This window comes from Camelina sativa, chromosome 4 (assembly GCF_030686135.1).
Source record: "Camelina sativa cultivar CO46 ecotype springtype chromosome 4, ASM3068613v1".
Lineage (NCBI taxonomy): Eukaryota > Viridiplantae > Streptophyta > Magnoliopsida > Brassicales > Brassicaceae > Camelina > Camelina sativa.
This window is the reverse complement of record NC_141883.1, coordinates 18,915,853-18,938,541: the sequence shown is the minus strand read 5'-3', so window position 1 is coordinate 18,938,541 and position 22,689 is coordinate 18,915,853. Positions and strand designations below refer to the sequence as shown.

The 22,689-nt window shown below is 31.6% G+C and overlaps 4 protein-coding genes and 2 long non-coding RNA genes across 9 annotated transcripts; 4 read left to right on the top strand and 2 right to left on the bottom strand.

The window, feature by feature from the left end:
* LOC147945959 (uncharacterized) lies at positions 1-1,761 on the top strand. Of its 2 annotated transcripts, XR_015597424.1 has the most exons (3): positions 1-697; positions 1,166-1,219; positions 1,380-1,761. It is a non-coding gene; the product is annotated as an uncharacterized LOC147945959 (long non-coding RNA). The 2 variants fall into 2 exon arrangements; XR_015597425.1 differs by lacking the exon at positions 1,166-1,219 and having other exon boundaries at positions 8-697.
* On the bottom strand, positions 1,568-3,072 carry LOC147945958 (uncharacterized). 2 transcript variants are annotated; one of them, XR_015597423.1, is made up of 3 exons: positions 2,682-3,072; positions 2,148-2,298; positions 1,568-1,897 (listed from the first exon to the last, which is right to left on the bottom strand). It is a non-coding gene; the product is annotated as an uncharacterized LOC147945958 (long non-coding RNA). The 2 variants fall into 2 exon arrangements; XR_015597422.1 differs by having other exon boundaries at positions 2,148-2,309; positions 2,682-3,024.
* Positions 3,073-8,744: 5,672 nt separating this feature from the next.
* LOC104780548 (cyclic dof factor 3) lies at positions 8,745-10,753 on the top strand. The gene is made up of 2 exons (XM_010505049.3): positions 8,745-9,112; positions 9,437-10,753. Exons 1-2 carry the CDS (start codon positions 8,957-8,959, stop codon positions 10,655-10,657), a joined length of 1,377 nt encoding a protein of 458 aa, XP_010503351.1. The 5' UTR covers positions 8,745-8,956; the 3' UTR covers positions 10,658-10,753.
* Positions 10,754-14,152: 3,399 nt separating this feature from the next.
* LOC104780547 (uncharacterized) lies at positions 14,153-16,811 on the bottom strand. 2 transcript variants are annotated; one of them, XM_010505048.3, is made up of 4 exons: positions 16,205-16,811; positions 15,018-15,056; positions 14,596-14,680; positions 14,153-14,489 (listed from the first exon to the last, which is right to left on the bottom strand). In XM_010505048.3, the coding sequence occupies exons 1-4, from the start codon at positions 16,685-16,687 to the stop codon at positions 14,407-14,409; spliced, it is 690 nt and encodes a 229-aa protein (XP_010503350.1). In that variant the 5' UTR covers positions 16,688-16,811; the 3' UTR covers positions 14,153-14,406. The 2 variants fall into 2 exon arrangements, with proteins under 2 accessions (XP_010503350.1, XP_087367489.1); XM_087511363.1 differs by lacking the exon at positions 15,018-15,056 and having other exon boundaries at positions 16,205-16,727.
* Positions 16,812-19,521: 2,710 nt separating this feature from the next.
* On the top strand, positions 19,522-20,346 carry LOC104780546 (putative calcium-binding protein CML47). Its single transcript, XM_010505047.3, has one exon. It carries the CDS (start codon positions 19,629-19,631, stop codon positions 20,178-20,180), a length of 552 nt encoding a protein of 183 aa, XP_010503349.1. The 5' UTR covers positions 19,522-19,628; the 3' UTR covers positions 20,181-20,346.
* A 495-nt stretch (positions 20,347-20,841) lies between these two features.
* LOC104780544 (chlorophyll a-b binding protein 4, chloroplastic) lies at positions 20,842-22,674 on the top strand. Its single transcript, XM_010505044.3, has 4 exons — positions 20,842-21,516; positions 21,748-21,896; positions 21,982-22,248; positions 22,339-22,674. Exons 1-4 carry the CDS (start codon positions 21,305-21,307, stop codon positions 22,470-22,472), a joined length of 762 nt encoding a protein of 253 aa, XP_010503346.1. The 5' UTR covers positions 20,842-21,304; the 3' UTR covers positions 22,473-22,674.
* The last annotated feature ends 15 nt before the right edge of the window (positions 22,675-22,689 follow it).

Here is a 22,689-nt window from a genome sequence, read left to right as displayed (position 1 = left end):
AGAAATTGCTTCGGTTCTCGTCATCGATATTCACGAGCTCCTCCTCTCTAAGGAACAAGAACACTAACAACAACTGCATCAATTACAGGTGGTTCGAGAAGCTTCGATCTCCTGACGAGTTCTACCTTGCAGTCCATTTGAACAACTCGATGTAGCTTGCCAATCACATATTTCCCTCTCTCGACGGATCTCTTTGCTCTTGAATCGAAGTCGTCGGATCTCCGTGAACTTCTCGCCGAGAAAGACAGTCGCATGTTGAGTCCCTCGACGCTTCTCTCTTCGATGTGTTTCATGAGCTTTCTCTCGCCTATGGTGAAAAGGTCCATCTCAAATAATCGATTGGCTATAATCAATTTATCTCACAAAAGGATGCATCTCAACATCATGTAACTATCTCTTATATGGAGCCATGCCTTTGATTTCACAATGCATTTCCAACAGTTTGTGAGGAGGATTTCCACTCTGGTTTTGGTATTAATATCTCGTCAACTCCTCAAGAAGAGAAAGTAGAAGTTCTAAATGTCTATGAAATGGTTAAAGAGTGGTAAGCAGTAAACAAAGTTCACGACTAATCATTTTGCACACCAAGTGTTCGACATAATGCTTCCTAGAGACCACTATTTACATCAACAGATGATGGAAGAGAAACTGTCCAAATCGTGGAAGTTCAAGATCAAAAACACGTCTCAACCACAAGGTTTGGTTTGGTTTGGTTCAGCTTGTAGTTTGCAGGTTTGGTGTTATAGCACATTTACAAGTTTTAAACTTGAATGTATTATGATCTTCCTACTAATTGTGATGTCGGATCTCAGCTTAAGGGGTCAATCATATTAGCAACTTGTAGAACTTATAGCTAATGCTTATATTCGTCAATAGTTGCTACAATTTTTGAGAGAGATACAAACTGCAGATACAAAGTTGACCATCAGACATTTAGGGAGACCTTCATAAAACTCAAAGATATCATCCTAAATAATGTGAAATCTTTCCTAAATTTAAAGAAATGAGTTTTGACCCCTTTTTAATTTATGTTTTGCTGATATATTACAAACTACTCCATTTAGTGAGGGATATTGAATTTTTTTTGTGCACATCATGATATTATATATATATACATATATATGACTAATGATTTGATTTTGTGTCTTTATAAATTTTTATGAAGGTCATCATGAAGTTTAATGAAACTTTCCTAAATTTCAAAGAATCACCTATCCGGGTTTATCCACATATATACATTTATTTTTATATTATATTTGAATGAAAAACTTGTCTTACTGGTTACATGCTAGTAAAATACTCAGAGATCCCGCTTCGAGTCCTTATAGGGCATGTATGCTTTGTTTTCTTTGTTTTCATTTTATTTTATTATGATGTAGGCCTTCCTGAAATATGAGATGTCCTTCCTAAACGATGGATGCTGAGTTTTCAACATTTCATAGTAATGATGGATGCTCGGTGTTGATTTTTCAAGTTACAAGAATAGGAGAAGGGACTTTAGGAGCTATCAACAAAAGTTTGAATGGAGCAAGGAAGCATCTATAAATAATGATGTTATGAAAATATATTTGAATCAACATAAAATCTCAGCATTACTAAAAATAATTGTAAAATACAAAAAAAAAAAATCATTAGTACAGGGTAATAGTTTCATTTTTATGCTATCATGGTGTTTAGCAATATCCAGAATTTTTATGAAAGTCATCATGAAATCTAAACTTGTTATGAAGCTCATCATGAATTTAAAGAATCCTTCCTGAATTTCTTGTAATCCTTTCTGAATTTCACCAGTATCACTACACATCATACATTTTCTTGATGCAATAGTTGCTGCTGGCCATCTATCTTAACTTACAGGTTTCAATTTCGTTAACAAGCATCACATCATAAGATGAACCTGTAAGGCAAGTAAGAGAAAATGTGCTTCCCAAAGCAAATGACATATATAATGTACAAGAAAAAATCAACATTATCGAAAAATTAAACTGTTGAATTGATGAAGTGTAAAGCGTGGTTTAAGGTAAAAGATGTCATTTCCACGTAGCTAGGTAAAAGAGGATTCCTTACTCTTTTATTAATAATGAGAGACACTAACACTAGTAAAGAACAACACAAAATTATTAATAACAAAATAAGATCGAAAGTACCTCTTCAAACCAAGATTATGTCCTTCACAAGAGAATCAAAACCAAATAAATCCAGCTTGGCTTCCTTCTTATGGCTTGGATCCCATCTTCTAGACTTGTCCCATCCCTTGCATTAGCGCCCACATCTCCTGGTGTAACTACTTTTACGTTCCTGTCAAAAACCTGCAAATGTGAGATACTCATGATGAAATAAGGTCCCGAAGAATGAAGCATTCAACAATAATTTTCCATGGTAGAGTTTAGAATATTCATGTGCCCATGATTCTTTAAACTAAAAGTTCACCTTGGAGGATCCTCTTACCAACAGTAAGGAAGAAACCAAAAATATAAATTATCTAGTAGACTTCTGCAACCCATCTACCAATGTGACCAGATTCAACCACAACTAGTGATTAAAGCAAACGTAGATGAAAAAAAAAAATTGTAATGTGACTGTGATCAAGCTAACATTACTTTCAACATCAAATTCTCGGAGAATCTTACAGCAGAACTATCATTTCTATTGGGAACTATGAAATGAAAAATCTAAACAACCTTGGCAGCCTTAGAATCATAGAAATCGAACCAAATTGGATCCCATTCTACTGATCAGTACACAAAACTATCATCATCCTTAAAACACTTGAAGAAGCATGATCTCAAAACCAGATGAAAACGAAGCTTTGGCTTGATCATCTTTGTGAACCAGAGCTCGAAGATCTTCGACGAGATCTGAACCAGAGCTCGTCGTTCGCCTCTGATGTCGCCAACGCATTTTTTTCACTAATGATCCACCTCTGATTCCTTGATTTCAAATTATGTTTCACTTCTGCTTCAGATTCGATTGGGTTCGCCAAATTCATATTTCTTCGATTCTCTCTCACCGTATACTCTCGCCGGAAGAACACGGAGTTTCGGGTTCTCCCAATTTAAACATTTTATTTTTAATCCCTTAAATTTGTTATTAGTCATATATAAGTTTGTGCTATGTTTGTCATTTTTTAAATGTGTGTGCTAAGTTTGGAATAAAAACTTAAATTAGTGCTATTTTTGAGAATTTCCTAATTTTTTTTTGCATATGTTGTGATTTGAATTTTTTAAAACGAAAATATATTACTCATTGTATGAAAATGTGTGTTTTATTTTCACATTGGCAGGTTGATAAAACTAAATTTATATAAATGATAAATTTATAATTTTTATTTGCTCATAATTATAATATTAAAATTACTATTTTATATTTCACAAAATAATGATGCAAATACAACAAACAAACAATATAAAACTGCAATAATATATCAAAAATAAAATACTATAATATTCTAAAATAATTAGTATTCAAATAGACTAATAGATTTACATAACAATTTAAAATAAATACTATCTCAAACAAAATAACTTTTTAAAAAAAATAAAACAATAATTTTTATAATTATATTATAATTTTTTGAAAAAATGTTGACCCGTGCTTTAAGCACGAGATATATCCTAGTTATTATTATTACATAGTACAGTAACTAGTAGAAATTTGAAAGTATATCCGTTTTGAGTTAAAAAAATACTAGGTATGGACCCGCACGTACGTGCGTGATTGATTTCAAAAACTATGTTTACTATAAGATTTGTAATATATTATGCACACATAGAGTTACATTTATAGATATAATTATTTATTAAATCATTTACAGTTCAAACTTATATTAGTTTGGTTTCATTCAGTTTGTTTCAGCATAAAATTAAGATTCACAAAACAACATACCCAAATCTAACGTTTACCGAATTAGTGATTAATCAGAATTGTATAAAACTTGTAAATTATGAAACGGATAAAAACCATCAAAAAGATTAAAACTTCTCGAAACGAATAACCTAAATTCTTAAGCGAGTCAAACCCGTCCCGGTAGCCATACTCCATAAGGGGTATAATATTTTTTTATCTATAAAAACCTGTCCCTCGAAATCTTTAAGAAATAATATTAAAATATATATAAGATTTAATATTTTTTAATATGTTAATTTTCAAATTAAGGAATCTTTAATATATGTTAGTCTTATATATCATAAATTTTCTATATGGAAAACTGAAAATTAGGATTTGCATAAGTTTAAAATAAATTTAAGATGCCGTCAAATTGTTTTTTTTAAGATTTTACAATATCTATTATTCAAAATTAATTTCAATTTTTTTGGTCAAAAAGTTTTAAACAATAAGAAATAATACTTTTTATATTTTTGAAAATATGATTTAAATATATATTTTTACATCTCATGTTATAATTTTTATTATATTATAATACATAGGTTTTGAAAATATGTAGGGGATAATATTTATTAATATTTAAATAATAATAGGATTTAATCCGCGGTACACTGCGGGACAATATTTTTAATTTAAAATTTTAAAATTTATATTGTATTTATTTGTTATTTTATTATTGTTTTATTAATTTTAAAAATATAAAATTTTACATGTATTTGATATAAGTATTCAAAGTATACGATTTTTGTAGTGTTTCCAAAGTTTTAACCCGTGTGGTATATGTATAATCTAGTAATACATTCATCTCCTGGTACACATCTAAAAGTGTTTTAAAAAAAAACAATTCCACTTAACTCCCTATATGAGATTAATGCCAACCCGTCTCACCAAAATCAAAATAAGTTTTTGCATAAAAAAAAAATCAAAATAAGGTTTTTTTATCAAGTTTAATTATGTTAATTGTTTTACCAAATTAGCATATTTTTATAGTTTATAATTTTTCCATGTCAATATATATAGTTTATGATAATTAATAGAATTTAATTTTTTTTGGTAATTCCTCAAAAAAAAACAAATAAACCAAATTATATAGTATTTGAGTTTCTCTGCAATGTTATTTTTGGAATTGTTTTAGGGGTTAATGTTGTAAAAAAAATAATTAAATAAGTAAAACTTAAAGGACATAAAACAAAATGTACTTCAAAAATGTTAATATAGATACATTATAATTTATATAGTTTATAATTATACACGATAATTTATACGTTATAAAACAAAATGTACTTCAAAAATGTTAAATATCCCATTAACATATTTTTCTAGTTTATAATTTTTCCACGTCAATATATATAGTTTATGATAATTAATAGAATTTTAATTTTTTTGGTAATTCCTCAAAAAAAAAACCAAATTATATGGGGGTTTTCAACATATTTAATGTGACATTTTATAATTGGATTTTCGGTTTAGAAAATTTATTAATGTTAATATAATTATGGATATTGTAAACTTTTGTTATGGAAAATCTGTTGTATATCATTTAAATTTGAGAGATTCTAGCATCTATAAAAAATAGTTTTGGAGATTTAATGGGTTAAAACATAAATGGGTAGAGTTGTTTTTGGAAAAGTCAGAATGTATAGATGTTGTTAAGATTTTATGGCAATAAATGTAACAAATATTGGTCAATTTAAGAAAGTTTAGTATTTGAGTTTCTCTGCAATGTTATTTTTGGAATTGTTTTAAGGGTTAATGTTGTAAAAAAAAATTAAATAAGTAAAACTTAAAGGGTATAAAACAAAATGTACTTCAAAAATGTTAATATAGATAATATAGATTTACCAATTTTAGAATTTATAGAAACAACATATTATATATATATAAATAAATTGAATAGCAATAACAGTTTTATGTAATATTATAGAATATTAATGATAAGTAATAAATTGGGCATAGAGATCTCCGGCGACAACACGTCAGTTTTTCTTTAAGAATGGTTCTATATAGGGGGTTTGGACTGGTGCCATTTTCACCAAATCACCCAAACAGTGAGCGTAATATGGAGTAGTAGGCTTGAAAGTTGAAACTTGAAAGATGTCAAAGAAAAAAAAATGTTTGTGGCTTTAAATGGGCCAAAACCTGGACCTTTAATGGGCTTTAAGGAAGAAATGTAGTCGAGTTCTATATACTATGCTTAATGCGGGATTTGGAGTAATTGATCTCACATGACAATTTTTGTTATTCGCTGAAACTATGAGAGGTGGTTTTCAGGATTCAACCTTCTGTCTTTTGATAGAAAGTTAGGGGTTCTTATTTTTTGTTTTGTTTTTTTTTTTGTCTCGTGTGCTTTTTAACAATGAAAAGTTAGATCCTATATACAAATAAAACCTTTTTATACATATAGGCTTTTCTACGTATATTTAAATTTGCAATGTTGACATAACACTGTAAGAAGGTGTGCTTGATAAAATGCATAAGCGTTTAAAGAGATGGTTGCAACCTTTCTCCTAACACTTGGCCGCAACTCGCGATATTGATATAAAACATTTTTAAGAGATACATTTTTTTTTTGGTTAAAATTTTTAAGAGATACATGTTCATCAGTAAGTGAATTAGTATACATGTCAATCTTATCTTTTTGGGTTGATGAAACAAATGTAACATACTTGTTTTCTGATCTAAGTGTACACATTTATACTTCTCCATTTATAGCATTTTCTATTTATTAAATAAAATAAAATTGTTTATATAAATATATATATACAAGATAATAATATATGTGAAGATAAGCCCATCTTTGTGTTTAACCCTTGCCCTTTACACAGCACGACTGGCGAGATGTGGACGCTGCGTCTCTTTGGGAGTTACATTAAAAACAACACCTTTTCTATCTAGCTTTTCATTTTCTTCTTGTATCTTGCTTAATCAGATAATTCTACTGGGTTAACTGAGAAAACAAGTATGTTACATTTGTTTCAAATAATTGTGCTCTTTTTTCAAAACAAAATAAAAATAATTGTGATCTTATTTAAACAGTTTTTCAAATAACTAACATTTATTCATGGTACAAAGATTTAAATATTTTACAGGGTTTCAACAGATTTCTGTGTTGACCAATGAAAACAAAAACACTTGTATTTTATAAACACATCCATTTTATAGTTTTTTTTTTTTTCTCTTTTCCTAATAAACTGTAAAATGAACCAAAAAAAGGGTGATGTGAGAGGAACACGTGAAGGGTTGTGGTTAGATCTTGAGACTTGAGCAAGAGAAAAAGACATGCATCCATCGATCTTTTTGGGTTGATGAAATCCATGAGCAGGTGTGACAGAATCCAACGTGGCAAAGCACAGACTTTGATTTAGATCCTCCATAGTCCAAATACCTCAACTTGGTTAAATTTGTACAATGTGGCAGTGAGACATACCTACATAACCTTTTTGTTAACAACCAATTCTCTATCGACACGTCACTAAATCTTACCTTTCTTTGCTTTTGCCCTTATCCAACCAAACGTACCAAATCATTCCTTCAATCTCTTTATTTGAGGATTTTGTTTTCCATTCTGGAACTCGAAATTATGTGTAAAGAGATTTCTATATTATATTTTCTATAAAACTGAATTTAGATATATAGAAATAATTTATTTTTAAAAAGTAAAGTATTCGATAGATGTGACTCTAAGAGATGTAATTTTAGAGAAGGTTATTAATTTTATGAATTTAATAGATTTGGAAATCCAAATAAAAATCATATATTATTGGTATTATGATTTAAATATACTTGTTAAAATTCTAGATTATTCATTTAATTATTTGTTTTTGGATTTCAAAATCCACATTGTGTTTTAAATGGATTTGAAAGTGTAATATAAAAGAATTCAAATCTAAGGATAAAACATGTTATTTCAAAATCCATGTGTTTTGATTTTCATAATTTACAATTCTATATGGGTTTAGAAATCATTTCTCCAATAACAACTCTACTATTAGTACCATCACAATTAGGTTTGTGATACTAGTATGTTATTTTAATTTATTACTGATCTTTGTATGATTTATATTAATAAATGGATAAACTTAACTTAATTATCTGAATACTGTTCTTTGTATGATGTTGATGTATTGCTCAAATTTTTCTTTTTCTTATATCAACTGCATTCATTGGTTTAAAAAGAACAAAATATCAACAAATCACAAACTATAACAAGCTAACAAATGAGATTACATGGGACCTGATGAAGGGAGAGATAAGTAATGCACTAAAATACAATACCAATTCTCCAAATCTATGTTTTTGAATTCTTTGATGTTATAACATTTGTACAAAAGATGTATGATTGTGAAGCTTTCAAAATAAAATTTTTAACATACTTTTGAACTCTGTTTTGCCATGTTGAAATGCTTTTATTTTTATTTTCTATTAGATATAATGTCTCCCTAAAAAGTTTTCTCCATTGTTGAAAAAATCTTGCATCTAAATATATGATGATCATGTGTAAATCAAATGAAGTAGAAGATTCAGTTGTTATCTATTAGAGAGCTTGTATTCAAAATATTCTTTTGTCGTTATGTTTAAAAAACCATATTTATGATTTTGTGTTATGGGTTTTCAAAAAAAATTAATTTATATAATAAGATTACTTAATTAAAAAAAAAGTTTATCTTGTATATTTGTAATCCCATTTATATCAGAAACACTTTTGGATTAAAAAAAACTACTATTATTGATACGAATAAAGTTAGAAATTATTACTAGGGACTTATTATTATTATTATAATACAATAAATATATTTTAGAAAAAAGAACCCGACAACCCGATCCGGTAGTAATGAGGGAAAAGGAAAATATCAGAGGCCACATAAACTTGTGGCTGAGAATACAAATGTGATGCTGACGTGTTACCCTCCTTCTCTTTTATACGGATTCTCCCCTTAATCCCTAATTTTCATATCTATTCACACTCCTCCCAAACTAAATCTTCCCCAACAACAACAAAAAAAAAGATTGACTAGTGACTACACGAAGCTTTCTCGCGCCTTTGCTTTTTGGTTGAGAAAAAAAAAAAAAAATGATGATGGAGAGTAGAGATCCAGCTATTAAGCTCTTCGGTACAAAAATCCCTTTTCCGGCGGTTGTTCAGTTGCCGGTGACTGTGGATGAGGAGGAGGAAGAAGATGATTGGAGCGGCGGTGATGGTGGAGAGGATAAGTCAGTATATAATAAGGTATTATTGATTGAGAAAATTGGAGTTTTGTTGACCTAAGAAAATAAATGCGATTTAATTGGTTTTGTAGCAGTAACTTACTTAACTAGTGATTGAATTCGTAACTGACACCTTAATCACAGACAACTAACAACTCTTTGTGTTGTGTTTTTAAATAATGATCTTCGGATCTACGAATCTAAAAAGCAAAGTTCTAGTCTTGTTTTGTCTTTAAGACATATCACTAGTTCATTTAATTATTATTGATTCTTTGGTACTGATGAAGATTAATTGTTTGATTAAGATTATTTTTAGTTCTTAATTTAGTGTTTTATTGCATCTCAGGTAACTCCAGAGTTATCAGATAATAAGAAGAACAAGAACTGTAACGACAGAAGTCTAAACAGTTCGAATGAATCCAAACCCGAAACAGGGGACAAAGAGGAGGAGACTTCAACGGATCAGATAGAGAACAGCGACTCGCCTGAGGAGCAGACCACCGCTGACGGTAAAACCCTGAAGAAACCTACCAAGATTCTCCCCTGTCCGAGATGCAAAAGCATGGAGACCAAATTCTGTTATTACAACAACTACAACATAAACCAGCCTCGTCATTTCTGCAAGGCCTGTCAGAGATACTGGACAGCTGGTGGGACTATGAGGAATGTTCCCGTGGGTGCAGGTCGTCGTAAGAACAAAAGCTCCTCGTCGTCTCATTACCGTCACATCACTATCACCGAGGCTCTTGAAGCTACGAGGCTTGATCCGGGCTTGCAGGCAAACACAAGGGTCTTGAGTTTTGGTTTAGATGCTCGTCAACAACATGCTGCTCCTATGACGCCCGTGATGAAGCTACAAGGAAACCAGAAGGTATTAAACGGAGCTCAAAACGGGTTTCATGGTGTACCGGATCAGCGGCTCGTGGCTCGTCGGGTAGAGAATGGAGATGATTGCTCAAGTGGCTCTTCTGTGACCACCTCTAACAATCACTCAGTGGATGAATCAAGAGCACAAAGCTGCAGAGTTGTTGAGCCACAAATGAACAACAACAACAATAATAGTATGAATGGTTATGCTTGCATCCCAGGTGTACCATGGCCTTACACGTGGAACCCAGCGATGCCTCCACCAGGTTTTTACCCGCCTCCAGGGTATCCAATGCCGTTTTACCCTTACTGGACCATCCCAATGCTTTCACCGCATCAAACCTCATCCCCTATGAGCCAAAAGGGTTCAAATACAAACTCTCCTACTCTCGGAAAGCATCCGAGAGATGAAGAATCCGCAAGATTGGACAACGAAACAGAGCGAAAACAGAGGAACGGGTGCGTTCTGGTCCCGAAAACGTTGAGAATAGACGATCCTAACGAAGCAGCAAAGAGCTCGATATGGACAACATTGGGAATCAAGAACGAGAGGATGAGCAAAGGCGGTGGTATGTTCGAAGGGTTTGATCATAAGGCTAAGATGAATAAAAACAACGACAACAAAGTTGAGAACTCCCCTGTTCGTTCTGCTAACCCTGCTGCTCTGTCAAGATCACATAATTTCCATGAACGGAACTAGAGTTTATACATGTATGTATGTATGTATATATGTATGATTGATTGTAATGTATAGATATTGGGGAGTTTTTGAGAATCAAACTCTTTTCTTCTTCCTCGTGACCTTATTGTTCCTTCAGATGTTCTTGTACAACAATGTACACTATTTATTTGCTTTCTATCTTTCATTTGTCAAAAGTGTAAGAAAGATAACAGTAATGGCAAAAAAAGTTGGTGTTGGCCGTTGTTGCGTTGGCATTTCAACCGACACTCTTCTGACTCTTCTTTACAACTTCTTGTCTTGTGAAGTCCTTCAATCAATACTCCAAAAAAAAAAAAAAATAGTTGATGGTAAAATAAATAATGCTCTAATGACTGATTTAAGAAAAAGTTAATAGTTATCTCTTCTGTGTCATTACATATGTTGATGATTAAAATCTTTGTGTTATAGTTTCTGTTTATCTAGTAATTATTTTTATGGCACATTCTCAAATCTCAAAAGTATATAAAACTAAGAAAAGTTCTTAATTTGCTTTGGTTTTTAATAGAGATACATTTTAAAATCTCTTAAGTATAATTTATAAATATTGAATCTAATAACTTATATCTTAATCAACTAAGAAATAATTTTGTATTATATTTAATTAATATTGTACTATTAAAATTTATGATCATTTTATTCTGTTCATTTTATGCAAAAAATAATAATAATCAAAATTATTCTGTTCGTTTTTTTTAAAAAAAAGATAAAGAAATCCATTAAGGTTAAAAAGTTTGATTTCTAATTTTTTTCTACAAAGATATATATAAATCCCTTCAGATTTTTAGATGAAAAAATACAGTATTATGAAGAAACTTGGCAAAAAAAGTTCTTTAATGTGTTGAAAAAGTTCTTTTTATTTGTATGCTTTTTTTTATATTGATGCCGAAAAAGATTGGCCACTATATGTTTTTCCAGTTTATACTTTATTATTTTGGTCTGTGTCTTCGAAAGCAACTTAGATATTTTAGAGTGCCTAAACAGTTATTAGCCACACATTTTATTTATTTTATTCGTTCTTTCTATTTTACACCATTGCACACAATTACATTAAAAAGTATGTCAAGTTGCTTTTTTCCTTTTTTTTATAATACTGTTCTTTTCTGCCTTTTTTCATTTTGTGGCAAAGCTATTTTGTTCCTTTTTCATGTTTTTCCCCCTACCTTGCATTAACATTAATTGCTTTTTTTTGTTATACAATATGTAAAGTATATTATGAATTGAGTGAGATTTTTCTTCTTGTGTTTCTTTTCCATCACACAAAGGCCTTTTCAAAAAGTTGAAGAAATAAGTTTGACACCAAATTAAACATTGACTCATGCCAAACGCGTTTCAACCGCAAACGCACTACTATCATTGATTGAAGACACTAAGATATTGGCCTACCAAAAGTTAGAGGGTTTGGAAAATTAATAGAAGACTGATACAAAATATCTACTTCCGTTTCTCAAATGGTTCCAAATATGAGACAACTACGTCGTTAATATGTTTACACCAATATAACAAAAGAATTAGGAAGTCCTTTCTGTTTTCTGTTGTTTTCTCATAAAATAAAATAAAATGAAAGTATTTCAAGTAAAAGGAAACAACTAACTAAAAATTAGGCCTAGTTAAATCTTCTGAACTGCTTTCGCCTTTATATTAGTCATTTAATCATCTTAGTGTAAACGCTATTTTACTAGTTTGGCCCTTACTCAACTACTTTGTTTGGCTATCTAACATTAGTTACTATGATATGCTAAATTTTGGAAAGAAAATGAAGATATGATGCCTCTTGCTTTCTTTATAAGTAAGCATATATGTAAAATAGCTATAAACTAAAGGCATTTTTTTATTGGATTTGTACATTAGATTTGTAATGTGAACAGCCATCATCATCTTGTATGACTGTATCATTACCGTATAACCAAATTCGATAGGACATAAAATATATAAGAAGAACATAAACACTTCTTACAGAATATGGATTTTTCCCCCTCATCATAATGAATTTTTTGAGGAGAGACTGTGATAGAGAGGGTGGGGAGGATAAAGTGAAAATGCACTGATAGAAAAAAAATTCAAGAAAATATTGAGATCAACCAATAAGGTTTTATACACACTAAGAAATAGGATGGTTTCATTGGAAAAATGATATAGTTTTGACTTTTGATAATGATCAAAGTAAACCACTTCAAGAATTTGGAGTTGGAGTCAACCCTCCACTAGAACTTTTTTTTTATATTAAAGCTCATCTCTTAATGAATCCACTTCAAAAGAAAGACACTGCACTTTCCTATATATACACATTCGCATAATTTGTAAATTTTAATTATTTACGTCCTTTTCTTTTGACTTTTCTTTGTAAATTAAAATTTACAGCTGAATTTTATGTAAGAAAATATGTTCAGTTTTTCGTCAAACATGTATGTATCTTATAATTTTTTGGTTAATTTACGGTCGAATTTAATTTGGTAATATTTGTTAGTTAAATCATTTAATTGACACGCTGGTCCACCAGAAAAAATGTGAAAAGTTACTCTTGCCAAAAGGTTTGGACCATTAAAGTTTGTGGTATACCAAAACGAATACTGCTCTCACCACAAAATCAAATTATCCGTTAGCTATGCTTTTAATTCGAAATATACTTTTGAGTCAATCCAAAAAAAAAAAAAAAATGATTGCAAACAAAACAACAAAATATTGTATACCCACCCATTCAAGACAACTCAAACCACAAATATCTACGAACATAATCATATGTTTTTATACACATATTAGATGATACTATCCAATAATAATATTCCGATCAAAAGTACTTGTTGTTTTCCATGATATATATCCCTACACAAAATTCACTATTAGTTTAGAAATGTAATTTTTGTTATTATTATTGTAATTTAACAACAACACACATAAAAAGGGAAAAATGAAAAATCGAGCAAGAGACAATGAGTGGCAAGAAAACTTTTGTGAGTAGATTTTCCAACACAAGAAAAAAATAAATAAAAAAGGACTTTCCCACAAAGGAAGGCATCTTCTATGATCTTGACACGTGTAATCAACTTTAGATTCCCTGACCAAAGGACCTGACACGCCTCCCTAAAGATAAGCAAATAAAAAAGGACAACAAAAAGAGATGTCTTTTTTGACTTTTGTCTTTTTCTTTTTTTCTTTTATTTTTAATGTTTCAGGTTAAAAAAGTGACATGTAAATGTACTTATCGTTATATGAGTTTATTTTAATTTATTTGTTGCTCAGATTTTTTATTTTACCGAATAGGAAAGAAGAAACAATGCACTATCATCCGAACCTGAAAGTAAAAACAACCACAAGTTGGGCAAAAAAGTAGAATTGATTTTCTAGATTAATAAAAAGAAAGGGAGAAAAAGTGAGATTCTAGAAGATAAAAAGATTACTTTTAGTTTTAACATTTTCATTTGAATATTTGATCATGGATGTAGCAATATAACCTACAGAGAATTACAAAATTACAAGTAGTAGAGAAGGCATTCTTTTCTATGTTATAAAAATACAACAGAAAAAGAGTAGAGCTAGCTAAATAGAAAGAAGCATGAGCACTTTTGTTGTTTGTGTCCGTATGTTACATAAATGAACTAATGTTACATTGTACACAATATTTGAGAGATAACGAGTACAACTAACTCAGATCAGAACTGACAAAATCTGCAGAATCTTGTCCGGGTAAATTATATTGATAAACTTTATCATCTTCGTTTTCCATTAATAGATCATTGAATCCTGCATCCACTAGACTCAGGTGCGCGCTGTACATTCCCGTAAGCTGTTAGCTCAAGGAGATCCATATCCCTGCCTACGAAATTTTCGCAAATAACAGTTTAGTATCAAACTCGGTTATAGTTTAATATATAGAGTGACGACTGACAAGCATGTGGAATTGAAAGATGCTGCAGACTTACCAGCAACTCGGCAATAAGAACTCCTCTGGATAAGCTCGGCTCTAGAAATATCGGTTTTATTTCCCTTTGATCGATTTACCTTTGCCTAAAACGTAGAAACAAAACAAAATTAGCGACCCAAGAGCTTTGCCCTATTGATTCCAAGGAACAGAAAGAAGCTAAGAAGCCTAAAAGTGTATGTTTAGTTTGTAGTTTGGGATTGAGGTTAATAAGTAAACCTAAAGAGAATTTGCAAGAGACTGTTTTGTGGAAGATAGGTTGTCTAAGAGTTTCCTCCACTAAGCAGGATACCAGTCATAAGTCACAAACTCAGAATACAAGACAATAGTGACTATAGGTTGGTTTAAAACACAGATATATGTAGTAGACATCTAAAACCTTAAGAGGTATTTATAAGTTTAGTTTAAATTTCCACAGCGTACCTGCAGAACCTGGCAGTTTTCCAGAGTGCTCTTACCGCCCTAAAAAATTGGAAAATGAATTCAGTCAGATACTTTAGAAGAAGCATGAGCACTAAATGACTAATGTTACATGTAGATGACGATATCTTCCAGTTACATTATGCGTTTGAGCGAGAACAAAGAAGATAGATTCATCATCAATTCAAATAAATCTCAGTTTGGAAAATTAGGGTCATAATCAGATCAATCAAACTGAAAGCAGGAAGCATGACAATAAAATATTTTACACACTATTTTTTCCCTTCCGAGAAGTTTCATAAACTCTACTATTGTTAGTTATAGCTTATCAGTATTAATTGTAACACTGACACGGTCCTGATTCTGAAGATGGAATCTTGTAAGTTTTAACTGTAGATTTAAACGATAAATGTGAAACCCTACCAAGCACCAACAATCCTATCTCGAAGTGAATGCTGAAAACTTTCAGATACAAGAATTCGTGTTGATTCATCAAACGAGTGTTCTTATGGATACATGCCCCATAAAATGCAACGGAAAAAAACTTCAGAAAACAAACAATAGTTCCTATTAGACCATGCTGCAGAACATGATACCCTTTTTACTCTCATTCTTCAACTTAATTGGTGCACTAAATTCTTAAATCCAAACCAGCAATATATAAAAACTGTTAAGTCCTCAAGTTACATCTTCCAGAGAGCACAAGAGAAGAACTCATCCCCTTATCCCTCAGACCCCAAATCAAGAATATAAATAACACAAATTCAAAAGATTTATTTCACAGTGATCAAAAGCCTTTCAGAAACTATATTAAAATGGCCTAGGAGCAAAATTTCCTGAGATCACAGAACCATCAAAGTCCTACACCAAAATCCCCTATACATTTCACAATGGAAAGAGCCCAAAATACTCATTTTCAGCTCAATCCTAAACCCTTAATAACAAAAATTCATAGGCAAAACAGAGTCTCATTAAGTGAGACCTTAGAATAAGTAGATACTCAATCTCACAATGATCAATCACAAATTATAAACTATATTGACATCACCCAAAAGCAAAACTTCCCTCATATATTTCACAAAGTTAGAAGCTTTTTGAGCTCAATCCTAAACTAAACAACCAGAATACATAGGCTAGAGAACAAAAGATTATCAATGAATCATGAAGAGAGAGAGTTGTAAAGGACAAACCTTGGAGTAAGGAACAATGTGATCATAATCATGGCACAAGCAACCAGGACAACCAACGAGTTTCCTAAACACAATATTCCCTAAATGATCTCTCCTCCAACGCTCAGGATCTCTCCCTTTAATCTTCTCTGCTTTCTCCCAGCATTGCTGCTTCACACTGTAAGGAAAGCTCCTTGGTTCTGGATTCGGGTCATCGTAACCCGACCCGGGGAAAAGACCCATCTCCTCCCGGTCGATTACAGTGGCCGAAGTTTTCACCTTTCCACCGGAGCCGGGTCGGGTCTTTGATGGGGAAGAAGAAGAAGAAGATAAGGCTCTGTTTCTGCGTCTGGTCGGGTCGGGTCTCATCGCCGAGTGATCCGAATCGGTAGAGAGGTTTTTGTGGTTTAGTTTGACGAAGAAAACCAAAAGATTACAGATTCTTCGGGAGATGAGTGTCGTCGTTGGCCAATCCATTCTCTCTGTTTTTCTCTTTAGGCCCATAAAAATAAATACAAATCAATTTATATTTATGGGCTCTCGTACGTACAGAGTATTTTGAAGATGTTTCGTAATTTTCTTATCTACAAGATAATATAATAAGTTGAGATGAAATTAAAGGTACAACAAACTTTGTCATTGTTCTTTGGATTAAGATATTTTTACAAGTCAAGCCTCATGTTTTTTTTTTTTTTTTTTTTTTTTTCATTTTGTTGTAAATTAAGTTGAAATGTTCTTGTTTCAACCATTTTGGTATTGCACAATGTTTTAGTAATCTACAACTTTTTTTTTTTTTTTTGTCAATTAGAACTTTGTTCGTAGTTATTTTGTAGGTTATCTAGGTTTTACCCGTAGTACACCACGGATCTATTATTTTATTGATATATATACTGTTAACGGTTGCAGGTAGAATTTTGTAGAAAATCTTGATTAACAAGTTGAGAATATACATTTTACGATTTGTTAGTTATAATTTAGGAATGAATGATCTAGCATATTCTTATTATGATTCTCAATTGATATTATTGGATTAATAGTGTACATTTAAAGCTAATAAGATCTTACCAAATATGTAATCGTTTATTAAACGCAAATTAGATATTTCCTAAGATGTATTCATCTTGAATTAGTTGTTATATTATAGAGATGTGATTAAGAGGATGTGATTACATAATTTTGGTTATCAATTCTTTTTTGTCAAATTCGGCCCTAAAAATTCGGCATGCAGATTAGATATTTCCTAAGATACAATGGACATTAATTGACATTAATTGAATGTAAAAAAGTACGCTATGGATTAAAAACCGGCCCAAAATATTCAGCAATCTTAATTAGGATCCGGATAATTGAATCAGTTATAATTTTAGTTAAAAACCCGACCCGAAGTTGGCAAAAAGTGATGACACCCTATTGTACTCCAAAAATGTAATTTGAGCTCTATATGTGGATATACTTGTTTGGTTACAAATATCCTAAGACAATTTTTAATATATATTCGTTTATAAAAATTCAAATCACATTATATGCTGAAAAAAATCTAAAACTTTATTAACTTTATGTATTAAATAGTAATTAAAATAATTAAATATACTATTAAATAAAAATGAAAGGAGAATTATATTTTAATCTAACATATTGACTTAAATTAGATATATATATATTTTAGGAAATTAATATTATCTAATAAGAAAATTATTGTGTTTGGTTGTAAGGATTGTAGAGAATTTAGTTGAGACTTGTTTGGATACAAAGATAAGAGAGGATGACACAAAAATGTACTTCAAAAATGTTAAGATATATAAAACTAATAATAAGATTAGTTACTAATTTAATAAACTAAATCTATAGCAAATGATAGCTCTGGTTAGAGGTAGATTTAATTTCTTTTCAAACTTATTTCTGTTTAGTTTAATTTGTTTGCCTTCTATTAATATTTTGATAACTGATTACTTGGAGACTCAAGTGTTTGTAAGGCTTAATAATGTTTCTATAAGGTTTTACAAGTTATTTTAAAAGGTTTTTACAAAATATTTATAAGATCCTTTTTTATAAAGTATTTATAAAATTATTTACAAGACTTTAAACACTTATAGAAGTAATTAATATTTCCTCTGTTTTTTATTAGTTATCGTTTAAGGTTGTTTCACACAGATTAAGAAAATTATTATTATTTTTGTTTTATTCCTTTTAATATATTTTCTAATTTTTTGATTGGTTAAAACATTAAAACAGTTGGATAAAATTGGAATATTTATCAAATATTTGCGTTGGAAATCTAAAACGACAACTATTATAACACAAAATTTTCCCTTTAGAACGACAATTAATAAAAAACGGAGGGAGTAATGTTTTTATAAAATTAAATACTTATTTGAATATATCTCAAACTTTTACGAGCATTTTTATAAAATTTTAAAGAAATGACATTTGATACGAAAATCAACATTTTTAAGATTTTCTCAAAGTAAATACATACTTTGTTTTAATGAACAACTTCATAACAAACGATTAAGAAAACTACAACCTGAACTTTATATAAATATAGCTCTTCGAATTATTCTACTATAATAATAATTGTTATTCTAAACCAAAACCTGATCATGGGTTTGAAACTAAACTACCCCGAACCCGAAGAGTCTCAACATTCCACATATCAAAAAGCCAAAAGGGAACTTGGGGTCGGTGAAAGCAACATGATAACAAATAAATTTAAAGGAAAACGTTACAAGGAAATTGCATGGAAATTTCCATGAATTGGAATCCAAGATAATGAAAGATGCTCTCACTCTATTGTTTTGTGTTGTTGGGGTATGATGACAAGTTGATTACATTTTATATTATTCAGTGACCAAGATATACATATACATAAACATTTGTTTTTTCTTATACGACAAGATTTATCTACCATGTTTTCCATTTGGTTCAGTCCAAAAGTTCAATTTGATTTTGAGATATATAGAAATATTAATTTTGTGTGTAGTTTACTCCTAATATTTTGAATCACAAGCATTATATATGCATACAAAATAATTTTGAAAGGAAAATACAAACTAGTTATTAGTTACAAGCAGTCAAGCATAATAATATATATAATTTTAGTCAAACTTTGATTTGATGGTATTTTCTTAGTTTTTCTCTGTTGGTTTAAAATTATAAATAAAATACTTTTGATCAATAGCGGTGAATTTTAAAGTAGCATTTTTCTTTCTCTTTTAAAGAATTTTGGTAAGTTTCTCAACAATTTCCATGGAGACTCTATCCGCAGACTTTGCGAGTAAGATATGTGTTTGGTCTTCGTACTTAAGTAAGAATTAATGCAACACCGCTTATAAAAATAGGACCAACTCAATACATTCATTATCCAACATTTGAAACCAAAGACAAGAATAGAAAAGCTTCACAGATATTTGTTTATGGTATTCCACACACATAAATTTAGATTAATATGGAGGATTCGTCTCTTCTTAGCCCAATCTCTCTCTTCACCATTGTCATCTTCTTGTTCATTCTCAATCTCATGATGATTATTCAAGACTTCTCTTCTTATTTTCCCTATCGTTTCCATCTCTTCTTATCTAATGCCTACATTCTCTTCGCCTCAACAAGAAACAATAAGCAGAAGACCGAGCTCCCAATAAAAAAGAAAGCCTTTGTCCCGAACCGAGTAGAAAACAAGACGTCCGTGGAAGAAGTCAAGGCCATGATAAACGACTCGGAAGCTTTATACGAACGTTTGATAGAAGAAGGAGAAGAGTACTTGTTTGAGAAGAATGAGATGATGAGTAAGGAGTTAGTGAAAGAGGCGTTTAGGTTATTTGATGAGAATCAAGACGGGTTTATAGATGAAAATGAGTTGAAACATGTGTTGGGTTTGTTAGGATACGATGAGTGTACAAAGATGGAATGTAGGAAGATGATTAAGGTTTTTGATGAGAATGGAGATGGGAACATTGATTTTTATGAGTTTGTGAAGCTCATAGAGAAGAGCTTTTCGTGAAGTAGAGCTAGATTGGAATAATAATAAAAATTAACTATGTTCTAAATTCTAATTGGTGACTTGTCTAAAATACTTTTTCTTCTTTTTTTCTTTTTTTTTTTTTGTTGGTCGTCCTCTAATAAACTTGTTTATGTTGATGTATATAATATAGTCATGCTTCTGTGAATTTCGGAGAAACTGATAATACAAGGAAAAGTATCCTCTACCAGTCCAACTATACAGGAGTTAAGAATATAAAGAGTAGTAGAAGAAAAGGAGTAAATATTAACGAGAATATTCAACATGTAATAACACAAATAAAAACTTTGTGATGACTTCTGCATGCTGGTGTCCAGTTTGGTTTGGATATAGTCTTATTTTTGCTATAACTTAATGAAAAGGTAATCTATAATGTCTCTTTCAAATTTACAAGAAATATATATATGAACACGATCTTGAAGGAACTCAGGAAGAGAGGTTGAAGAACAAGAAGGATCGAAGTTAATTTCTTCCACATTCTCCTACTTCTTCTCTTCTTCTTGGGCCTAAAACGGACCTGATATCAACCTTGACAAGCCCATAGACTTTAGACAAATCTGATGTTTTTAAAAAAGTCAATTTAAAATATTTTTACTCGACTTCAGAAAAAGTATTGATATCGTGATTTGTGACACTCTTTCCTATCACTTTTGATGATTAGGAAAAAATCAGACTGGATTTTTTGGTTTCCCATATTGCCAATTCAGTTGCATTTGATTGGTTGACGTGAATCCTCACTTCAGTCTTATATTTTAATCTGAACCATTGACACGTGTACATCAATGGACCCGACACTATCTTGTTCCGACCAATCTCAAAGAACATAAAAATCCTCTTTAAGATACGCTTTGAAGATAAACTGATAAGCCTATATCTCACCTCAATTCCATCTCGTCCGTTCCATCAACCACGTCATATAATCCAACGGTACATACTTCGTCATTAATCCACAGCCACAAAACTCATCTTCAGCAAAGTTACAAATCCCCCTTCTTTCTTCACAATCATCTCTGAACTCATCTTTCAATCTCTCTTGATTCCTACCAATCCCATTCTTCTTATTACAGTAAAGGGTTCTCTGGTCGGATCTTCTGAGACTAGTGATAATGGCGACTGTCACTACTCATGCCTCGGCCTCGATTTTCCGACCTTGCACTACTTCAAAGCCAAGATTCCTCACTGGTTCTTCCGGTAAGTTGAACCGCGACTTGTCGTTTAAATCCATCGGTTCATCCTCAAAAACGTCGTCGTTTAAGGTTGAAGCTAAGAAAGGAGAATGGTTGCCCGGTTTGGCATCACCTGACTATCTCACCGGCAGGTAAATTTTGCAAACTACTTCATTCAAATATCGGTTTCAAATAACCGTAACCACCTTTGTAATCGATTTGTTACGTTAGATCAATCCTGTACCGGTTTAGTTAATGTACTAGGCCTAGGCCTAGCTTAGTTAGGCTTCGTTAGGTTAGACCGAGTTGGTTCGGTACCAGTTTAGTTGATGTTGAATGGTATGGTAAATTGCTCACTCACTCTTATATTACCCGTATTGCAGTCTTGCCGGAGACAATGGGTTTGACCCGTTGGGTCTAGCAGAGGATCCAGAGAACTTGAAATGGTTCATCCAGGCAGAGCTTGTCAACGGACGATGGGCCATGCTCGGTGTCGCAGGGATGCTTTTGCCGGAAGTTTTCACCAAGATCGGTGAGTCACCAGTTGACATGACCTAAAAACAATTTGTAATATTTTTTCAAGAACTTAACACAGTTATTGTCAAAACTGTTGGTAGGAATCATAAACGTTCCGGAGTGGTACGATGCTGGGAAAGAGCAGTACTTTGCATCGTCGTCCACATTGTTCGTGATCGAGTTCATATTGTTTCATTACGTTGAGATCAGACGGTGGCAAGACATCAAGAACCCAGGAAGTGTGAACCAAGACCCTATCTTTAAGCAATACAGCTTACCTAAGGGTGAAGTCGGTTACCCTGGTGGTATCTTTAACCCGCTTAACTTTGCTCCTACGCTCGAGGCCAAGGAAAAAGAGCTCGCAAACGGTAAGCTTACGAAAAAGCTAAATTCGTTATCTTGTCAGGCAAGAATAGCTTAGAGTTAAAAGACTAAAGACCAGTTTGTTTGTTTTGCAGGGAGGTTGGCTATGTTGGCATTCTTGGGGTTTGTGATTCAACACAATGTGACTGGAAAGGGACCATTTGAGAATCTGTTGCAGCACTTGTCTGATCCATGGCACAACACTATTGTCCAAACCCTCAGCGGCTAAAGATCTAAGTCAAGACTTATGAATCTCATCTCTCTCTATCTTCCATCATTTTCATGTCTGTCAGCGAGTGTATTTCATCTTAGAGTTCTTGGATTTTGAGCCTGAATTGGTGTTGAATCATTGTCGCTACATGATTAAATTTAAAATCTTCAATGTACAGAGGAACTAAGTTAATCAACATTGTCGTACTCCTTCATATTTATATCTTCATGTGGTA

Bases quoted from the DNA above. Each gene is read 5' to 3' on its own strand.
- LOC104780548 (XM_010505049.3), top strand. From the start codon at position 8,957: ATGATGATGGAGAGTAGAGATCCAGCTATTAAGCTCTTCGGTACAAAA. The intron at 9,113-9,436 runs GTATTATTGATT...ATTGCATCTCAG, and splicing joins ATAAGTCAGTATATAATAAG to GTAACTCCAGAGTTATCAGA.
- LOC104780547 (XM_010505048.3), bottom strand. From the start codon at position 16,687: ATGGGCCTAAAGAGAAAAACAGAGAGAATGGATTGGCCAACGACGACA. The intron at 14,681-15,017 runs GTACGCTGTGGA...TCTACGTTTTAG, and splicing joins AAAACTGCCAGGTTCTGCAG to GCAAAGGTAAATCGATCAAA. The intron at 14,490-14,595 runs GTAAGTCTGCAG...AAAATTTCGTAG, and splicing joins TTCTTATTGCCGAGTTGCTG to GCAGGGATATGGATCTCCTT.
- LOC104780546 (XM_010505047.3), top strand. From the start codon at position 19,629: ATGGAGGATTCGTCTCTTCTTAGCCCAATCTCTCTCTTCACCATTGTC.
- LOC104780544 (XM_010505044.3), top strand. From the start codon at position 21,305: ATGGCGACTGTCACTACTCATGCCTCGGCCTCGATTTTCCGACCTTGC. The intron at 21,517-21,747 runs GTAAATTTTGCA...CCCGTATTGCAG, and splicing joins CCTGACTATCTCACCGGCAG to TCTTGCCGGAGACAATGGGT. The intron at 22,249-22,338 runs GTAAGCTTACGA...TTTGTTTTGCAG, and splicing joins GGAAAAAGAGCTCGCAAACG to GGAGGTTGGCTATGTTGGCA.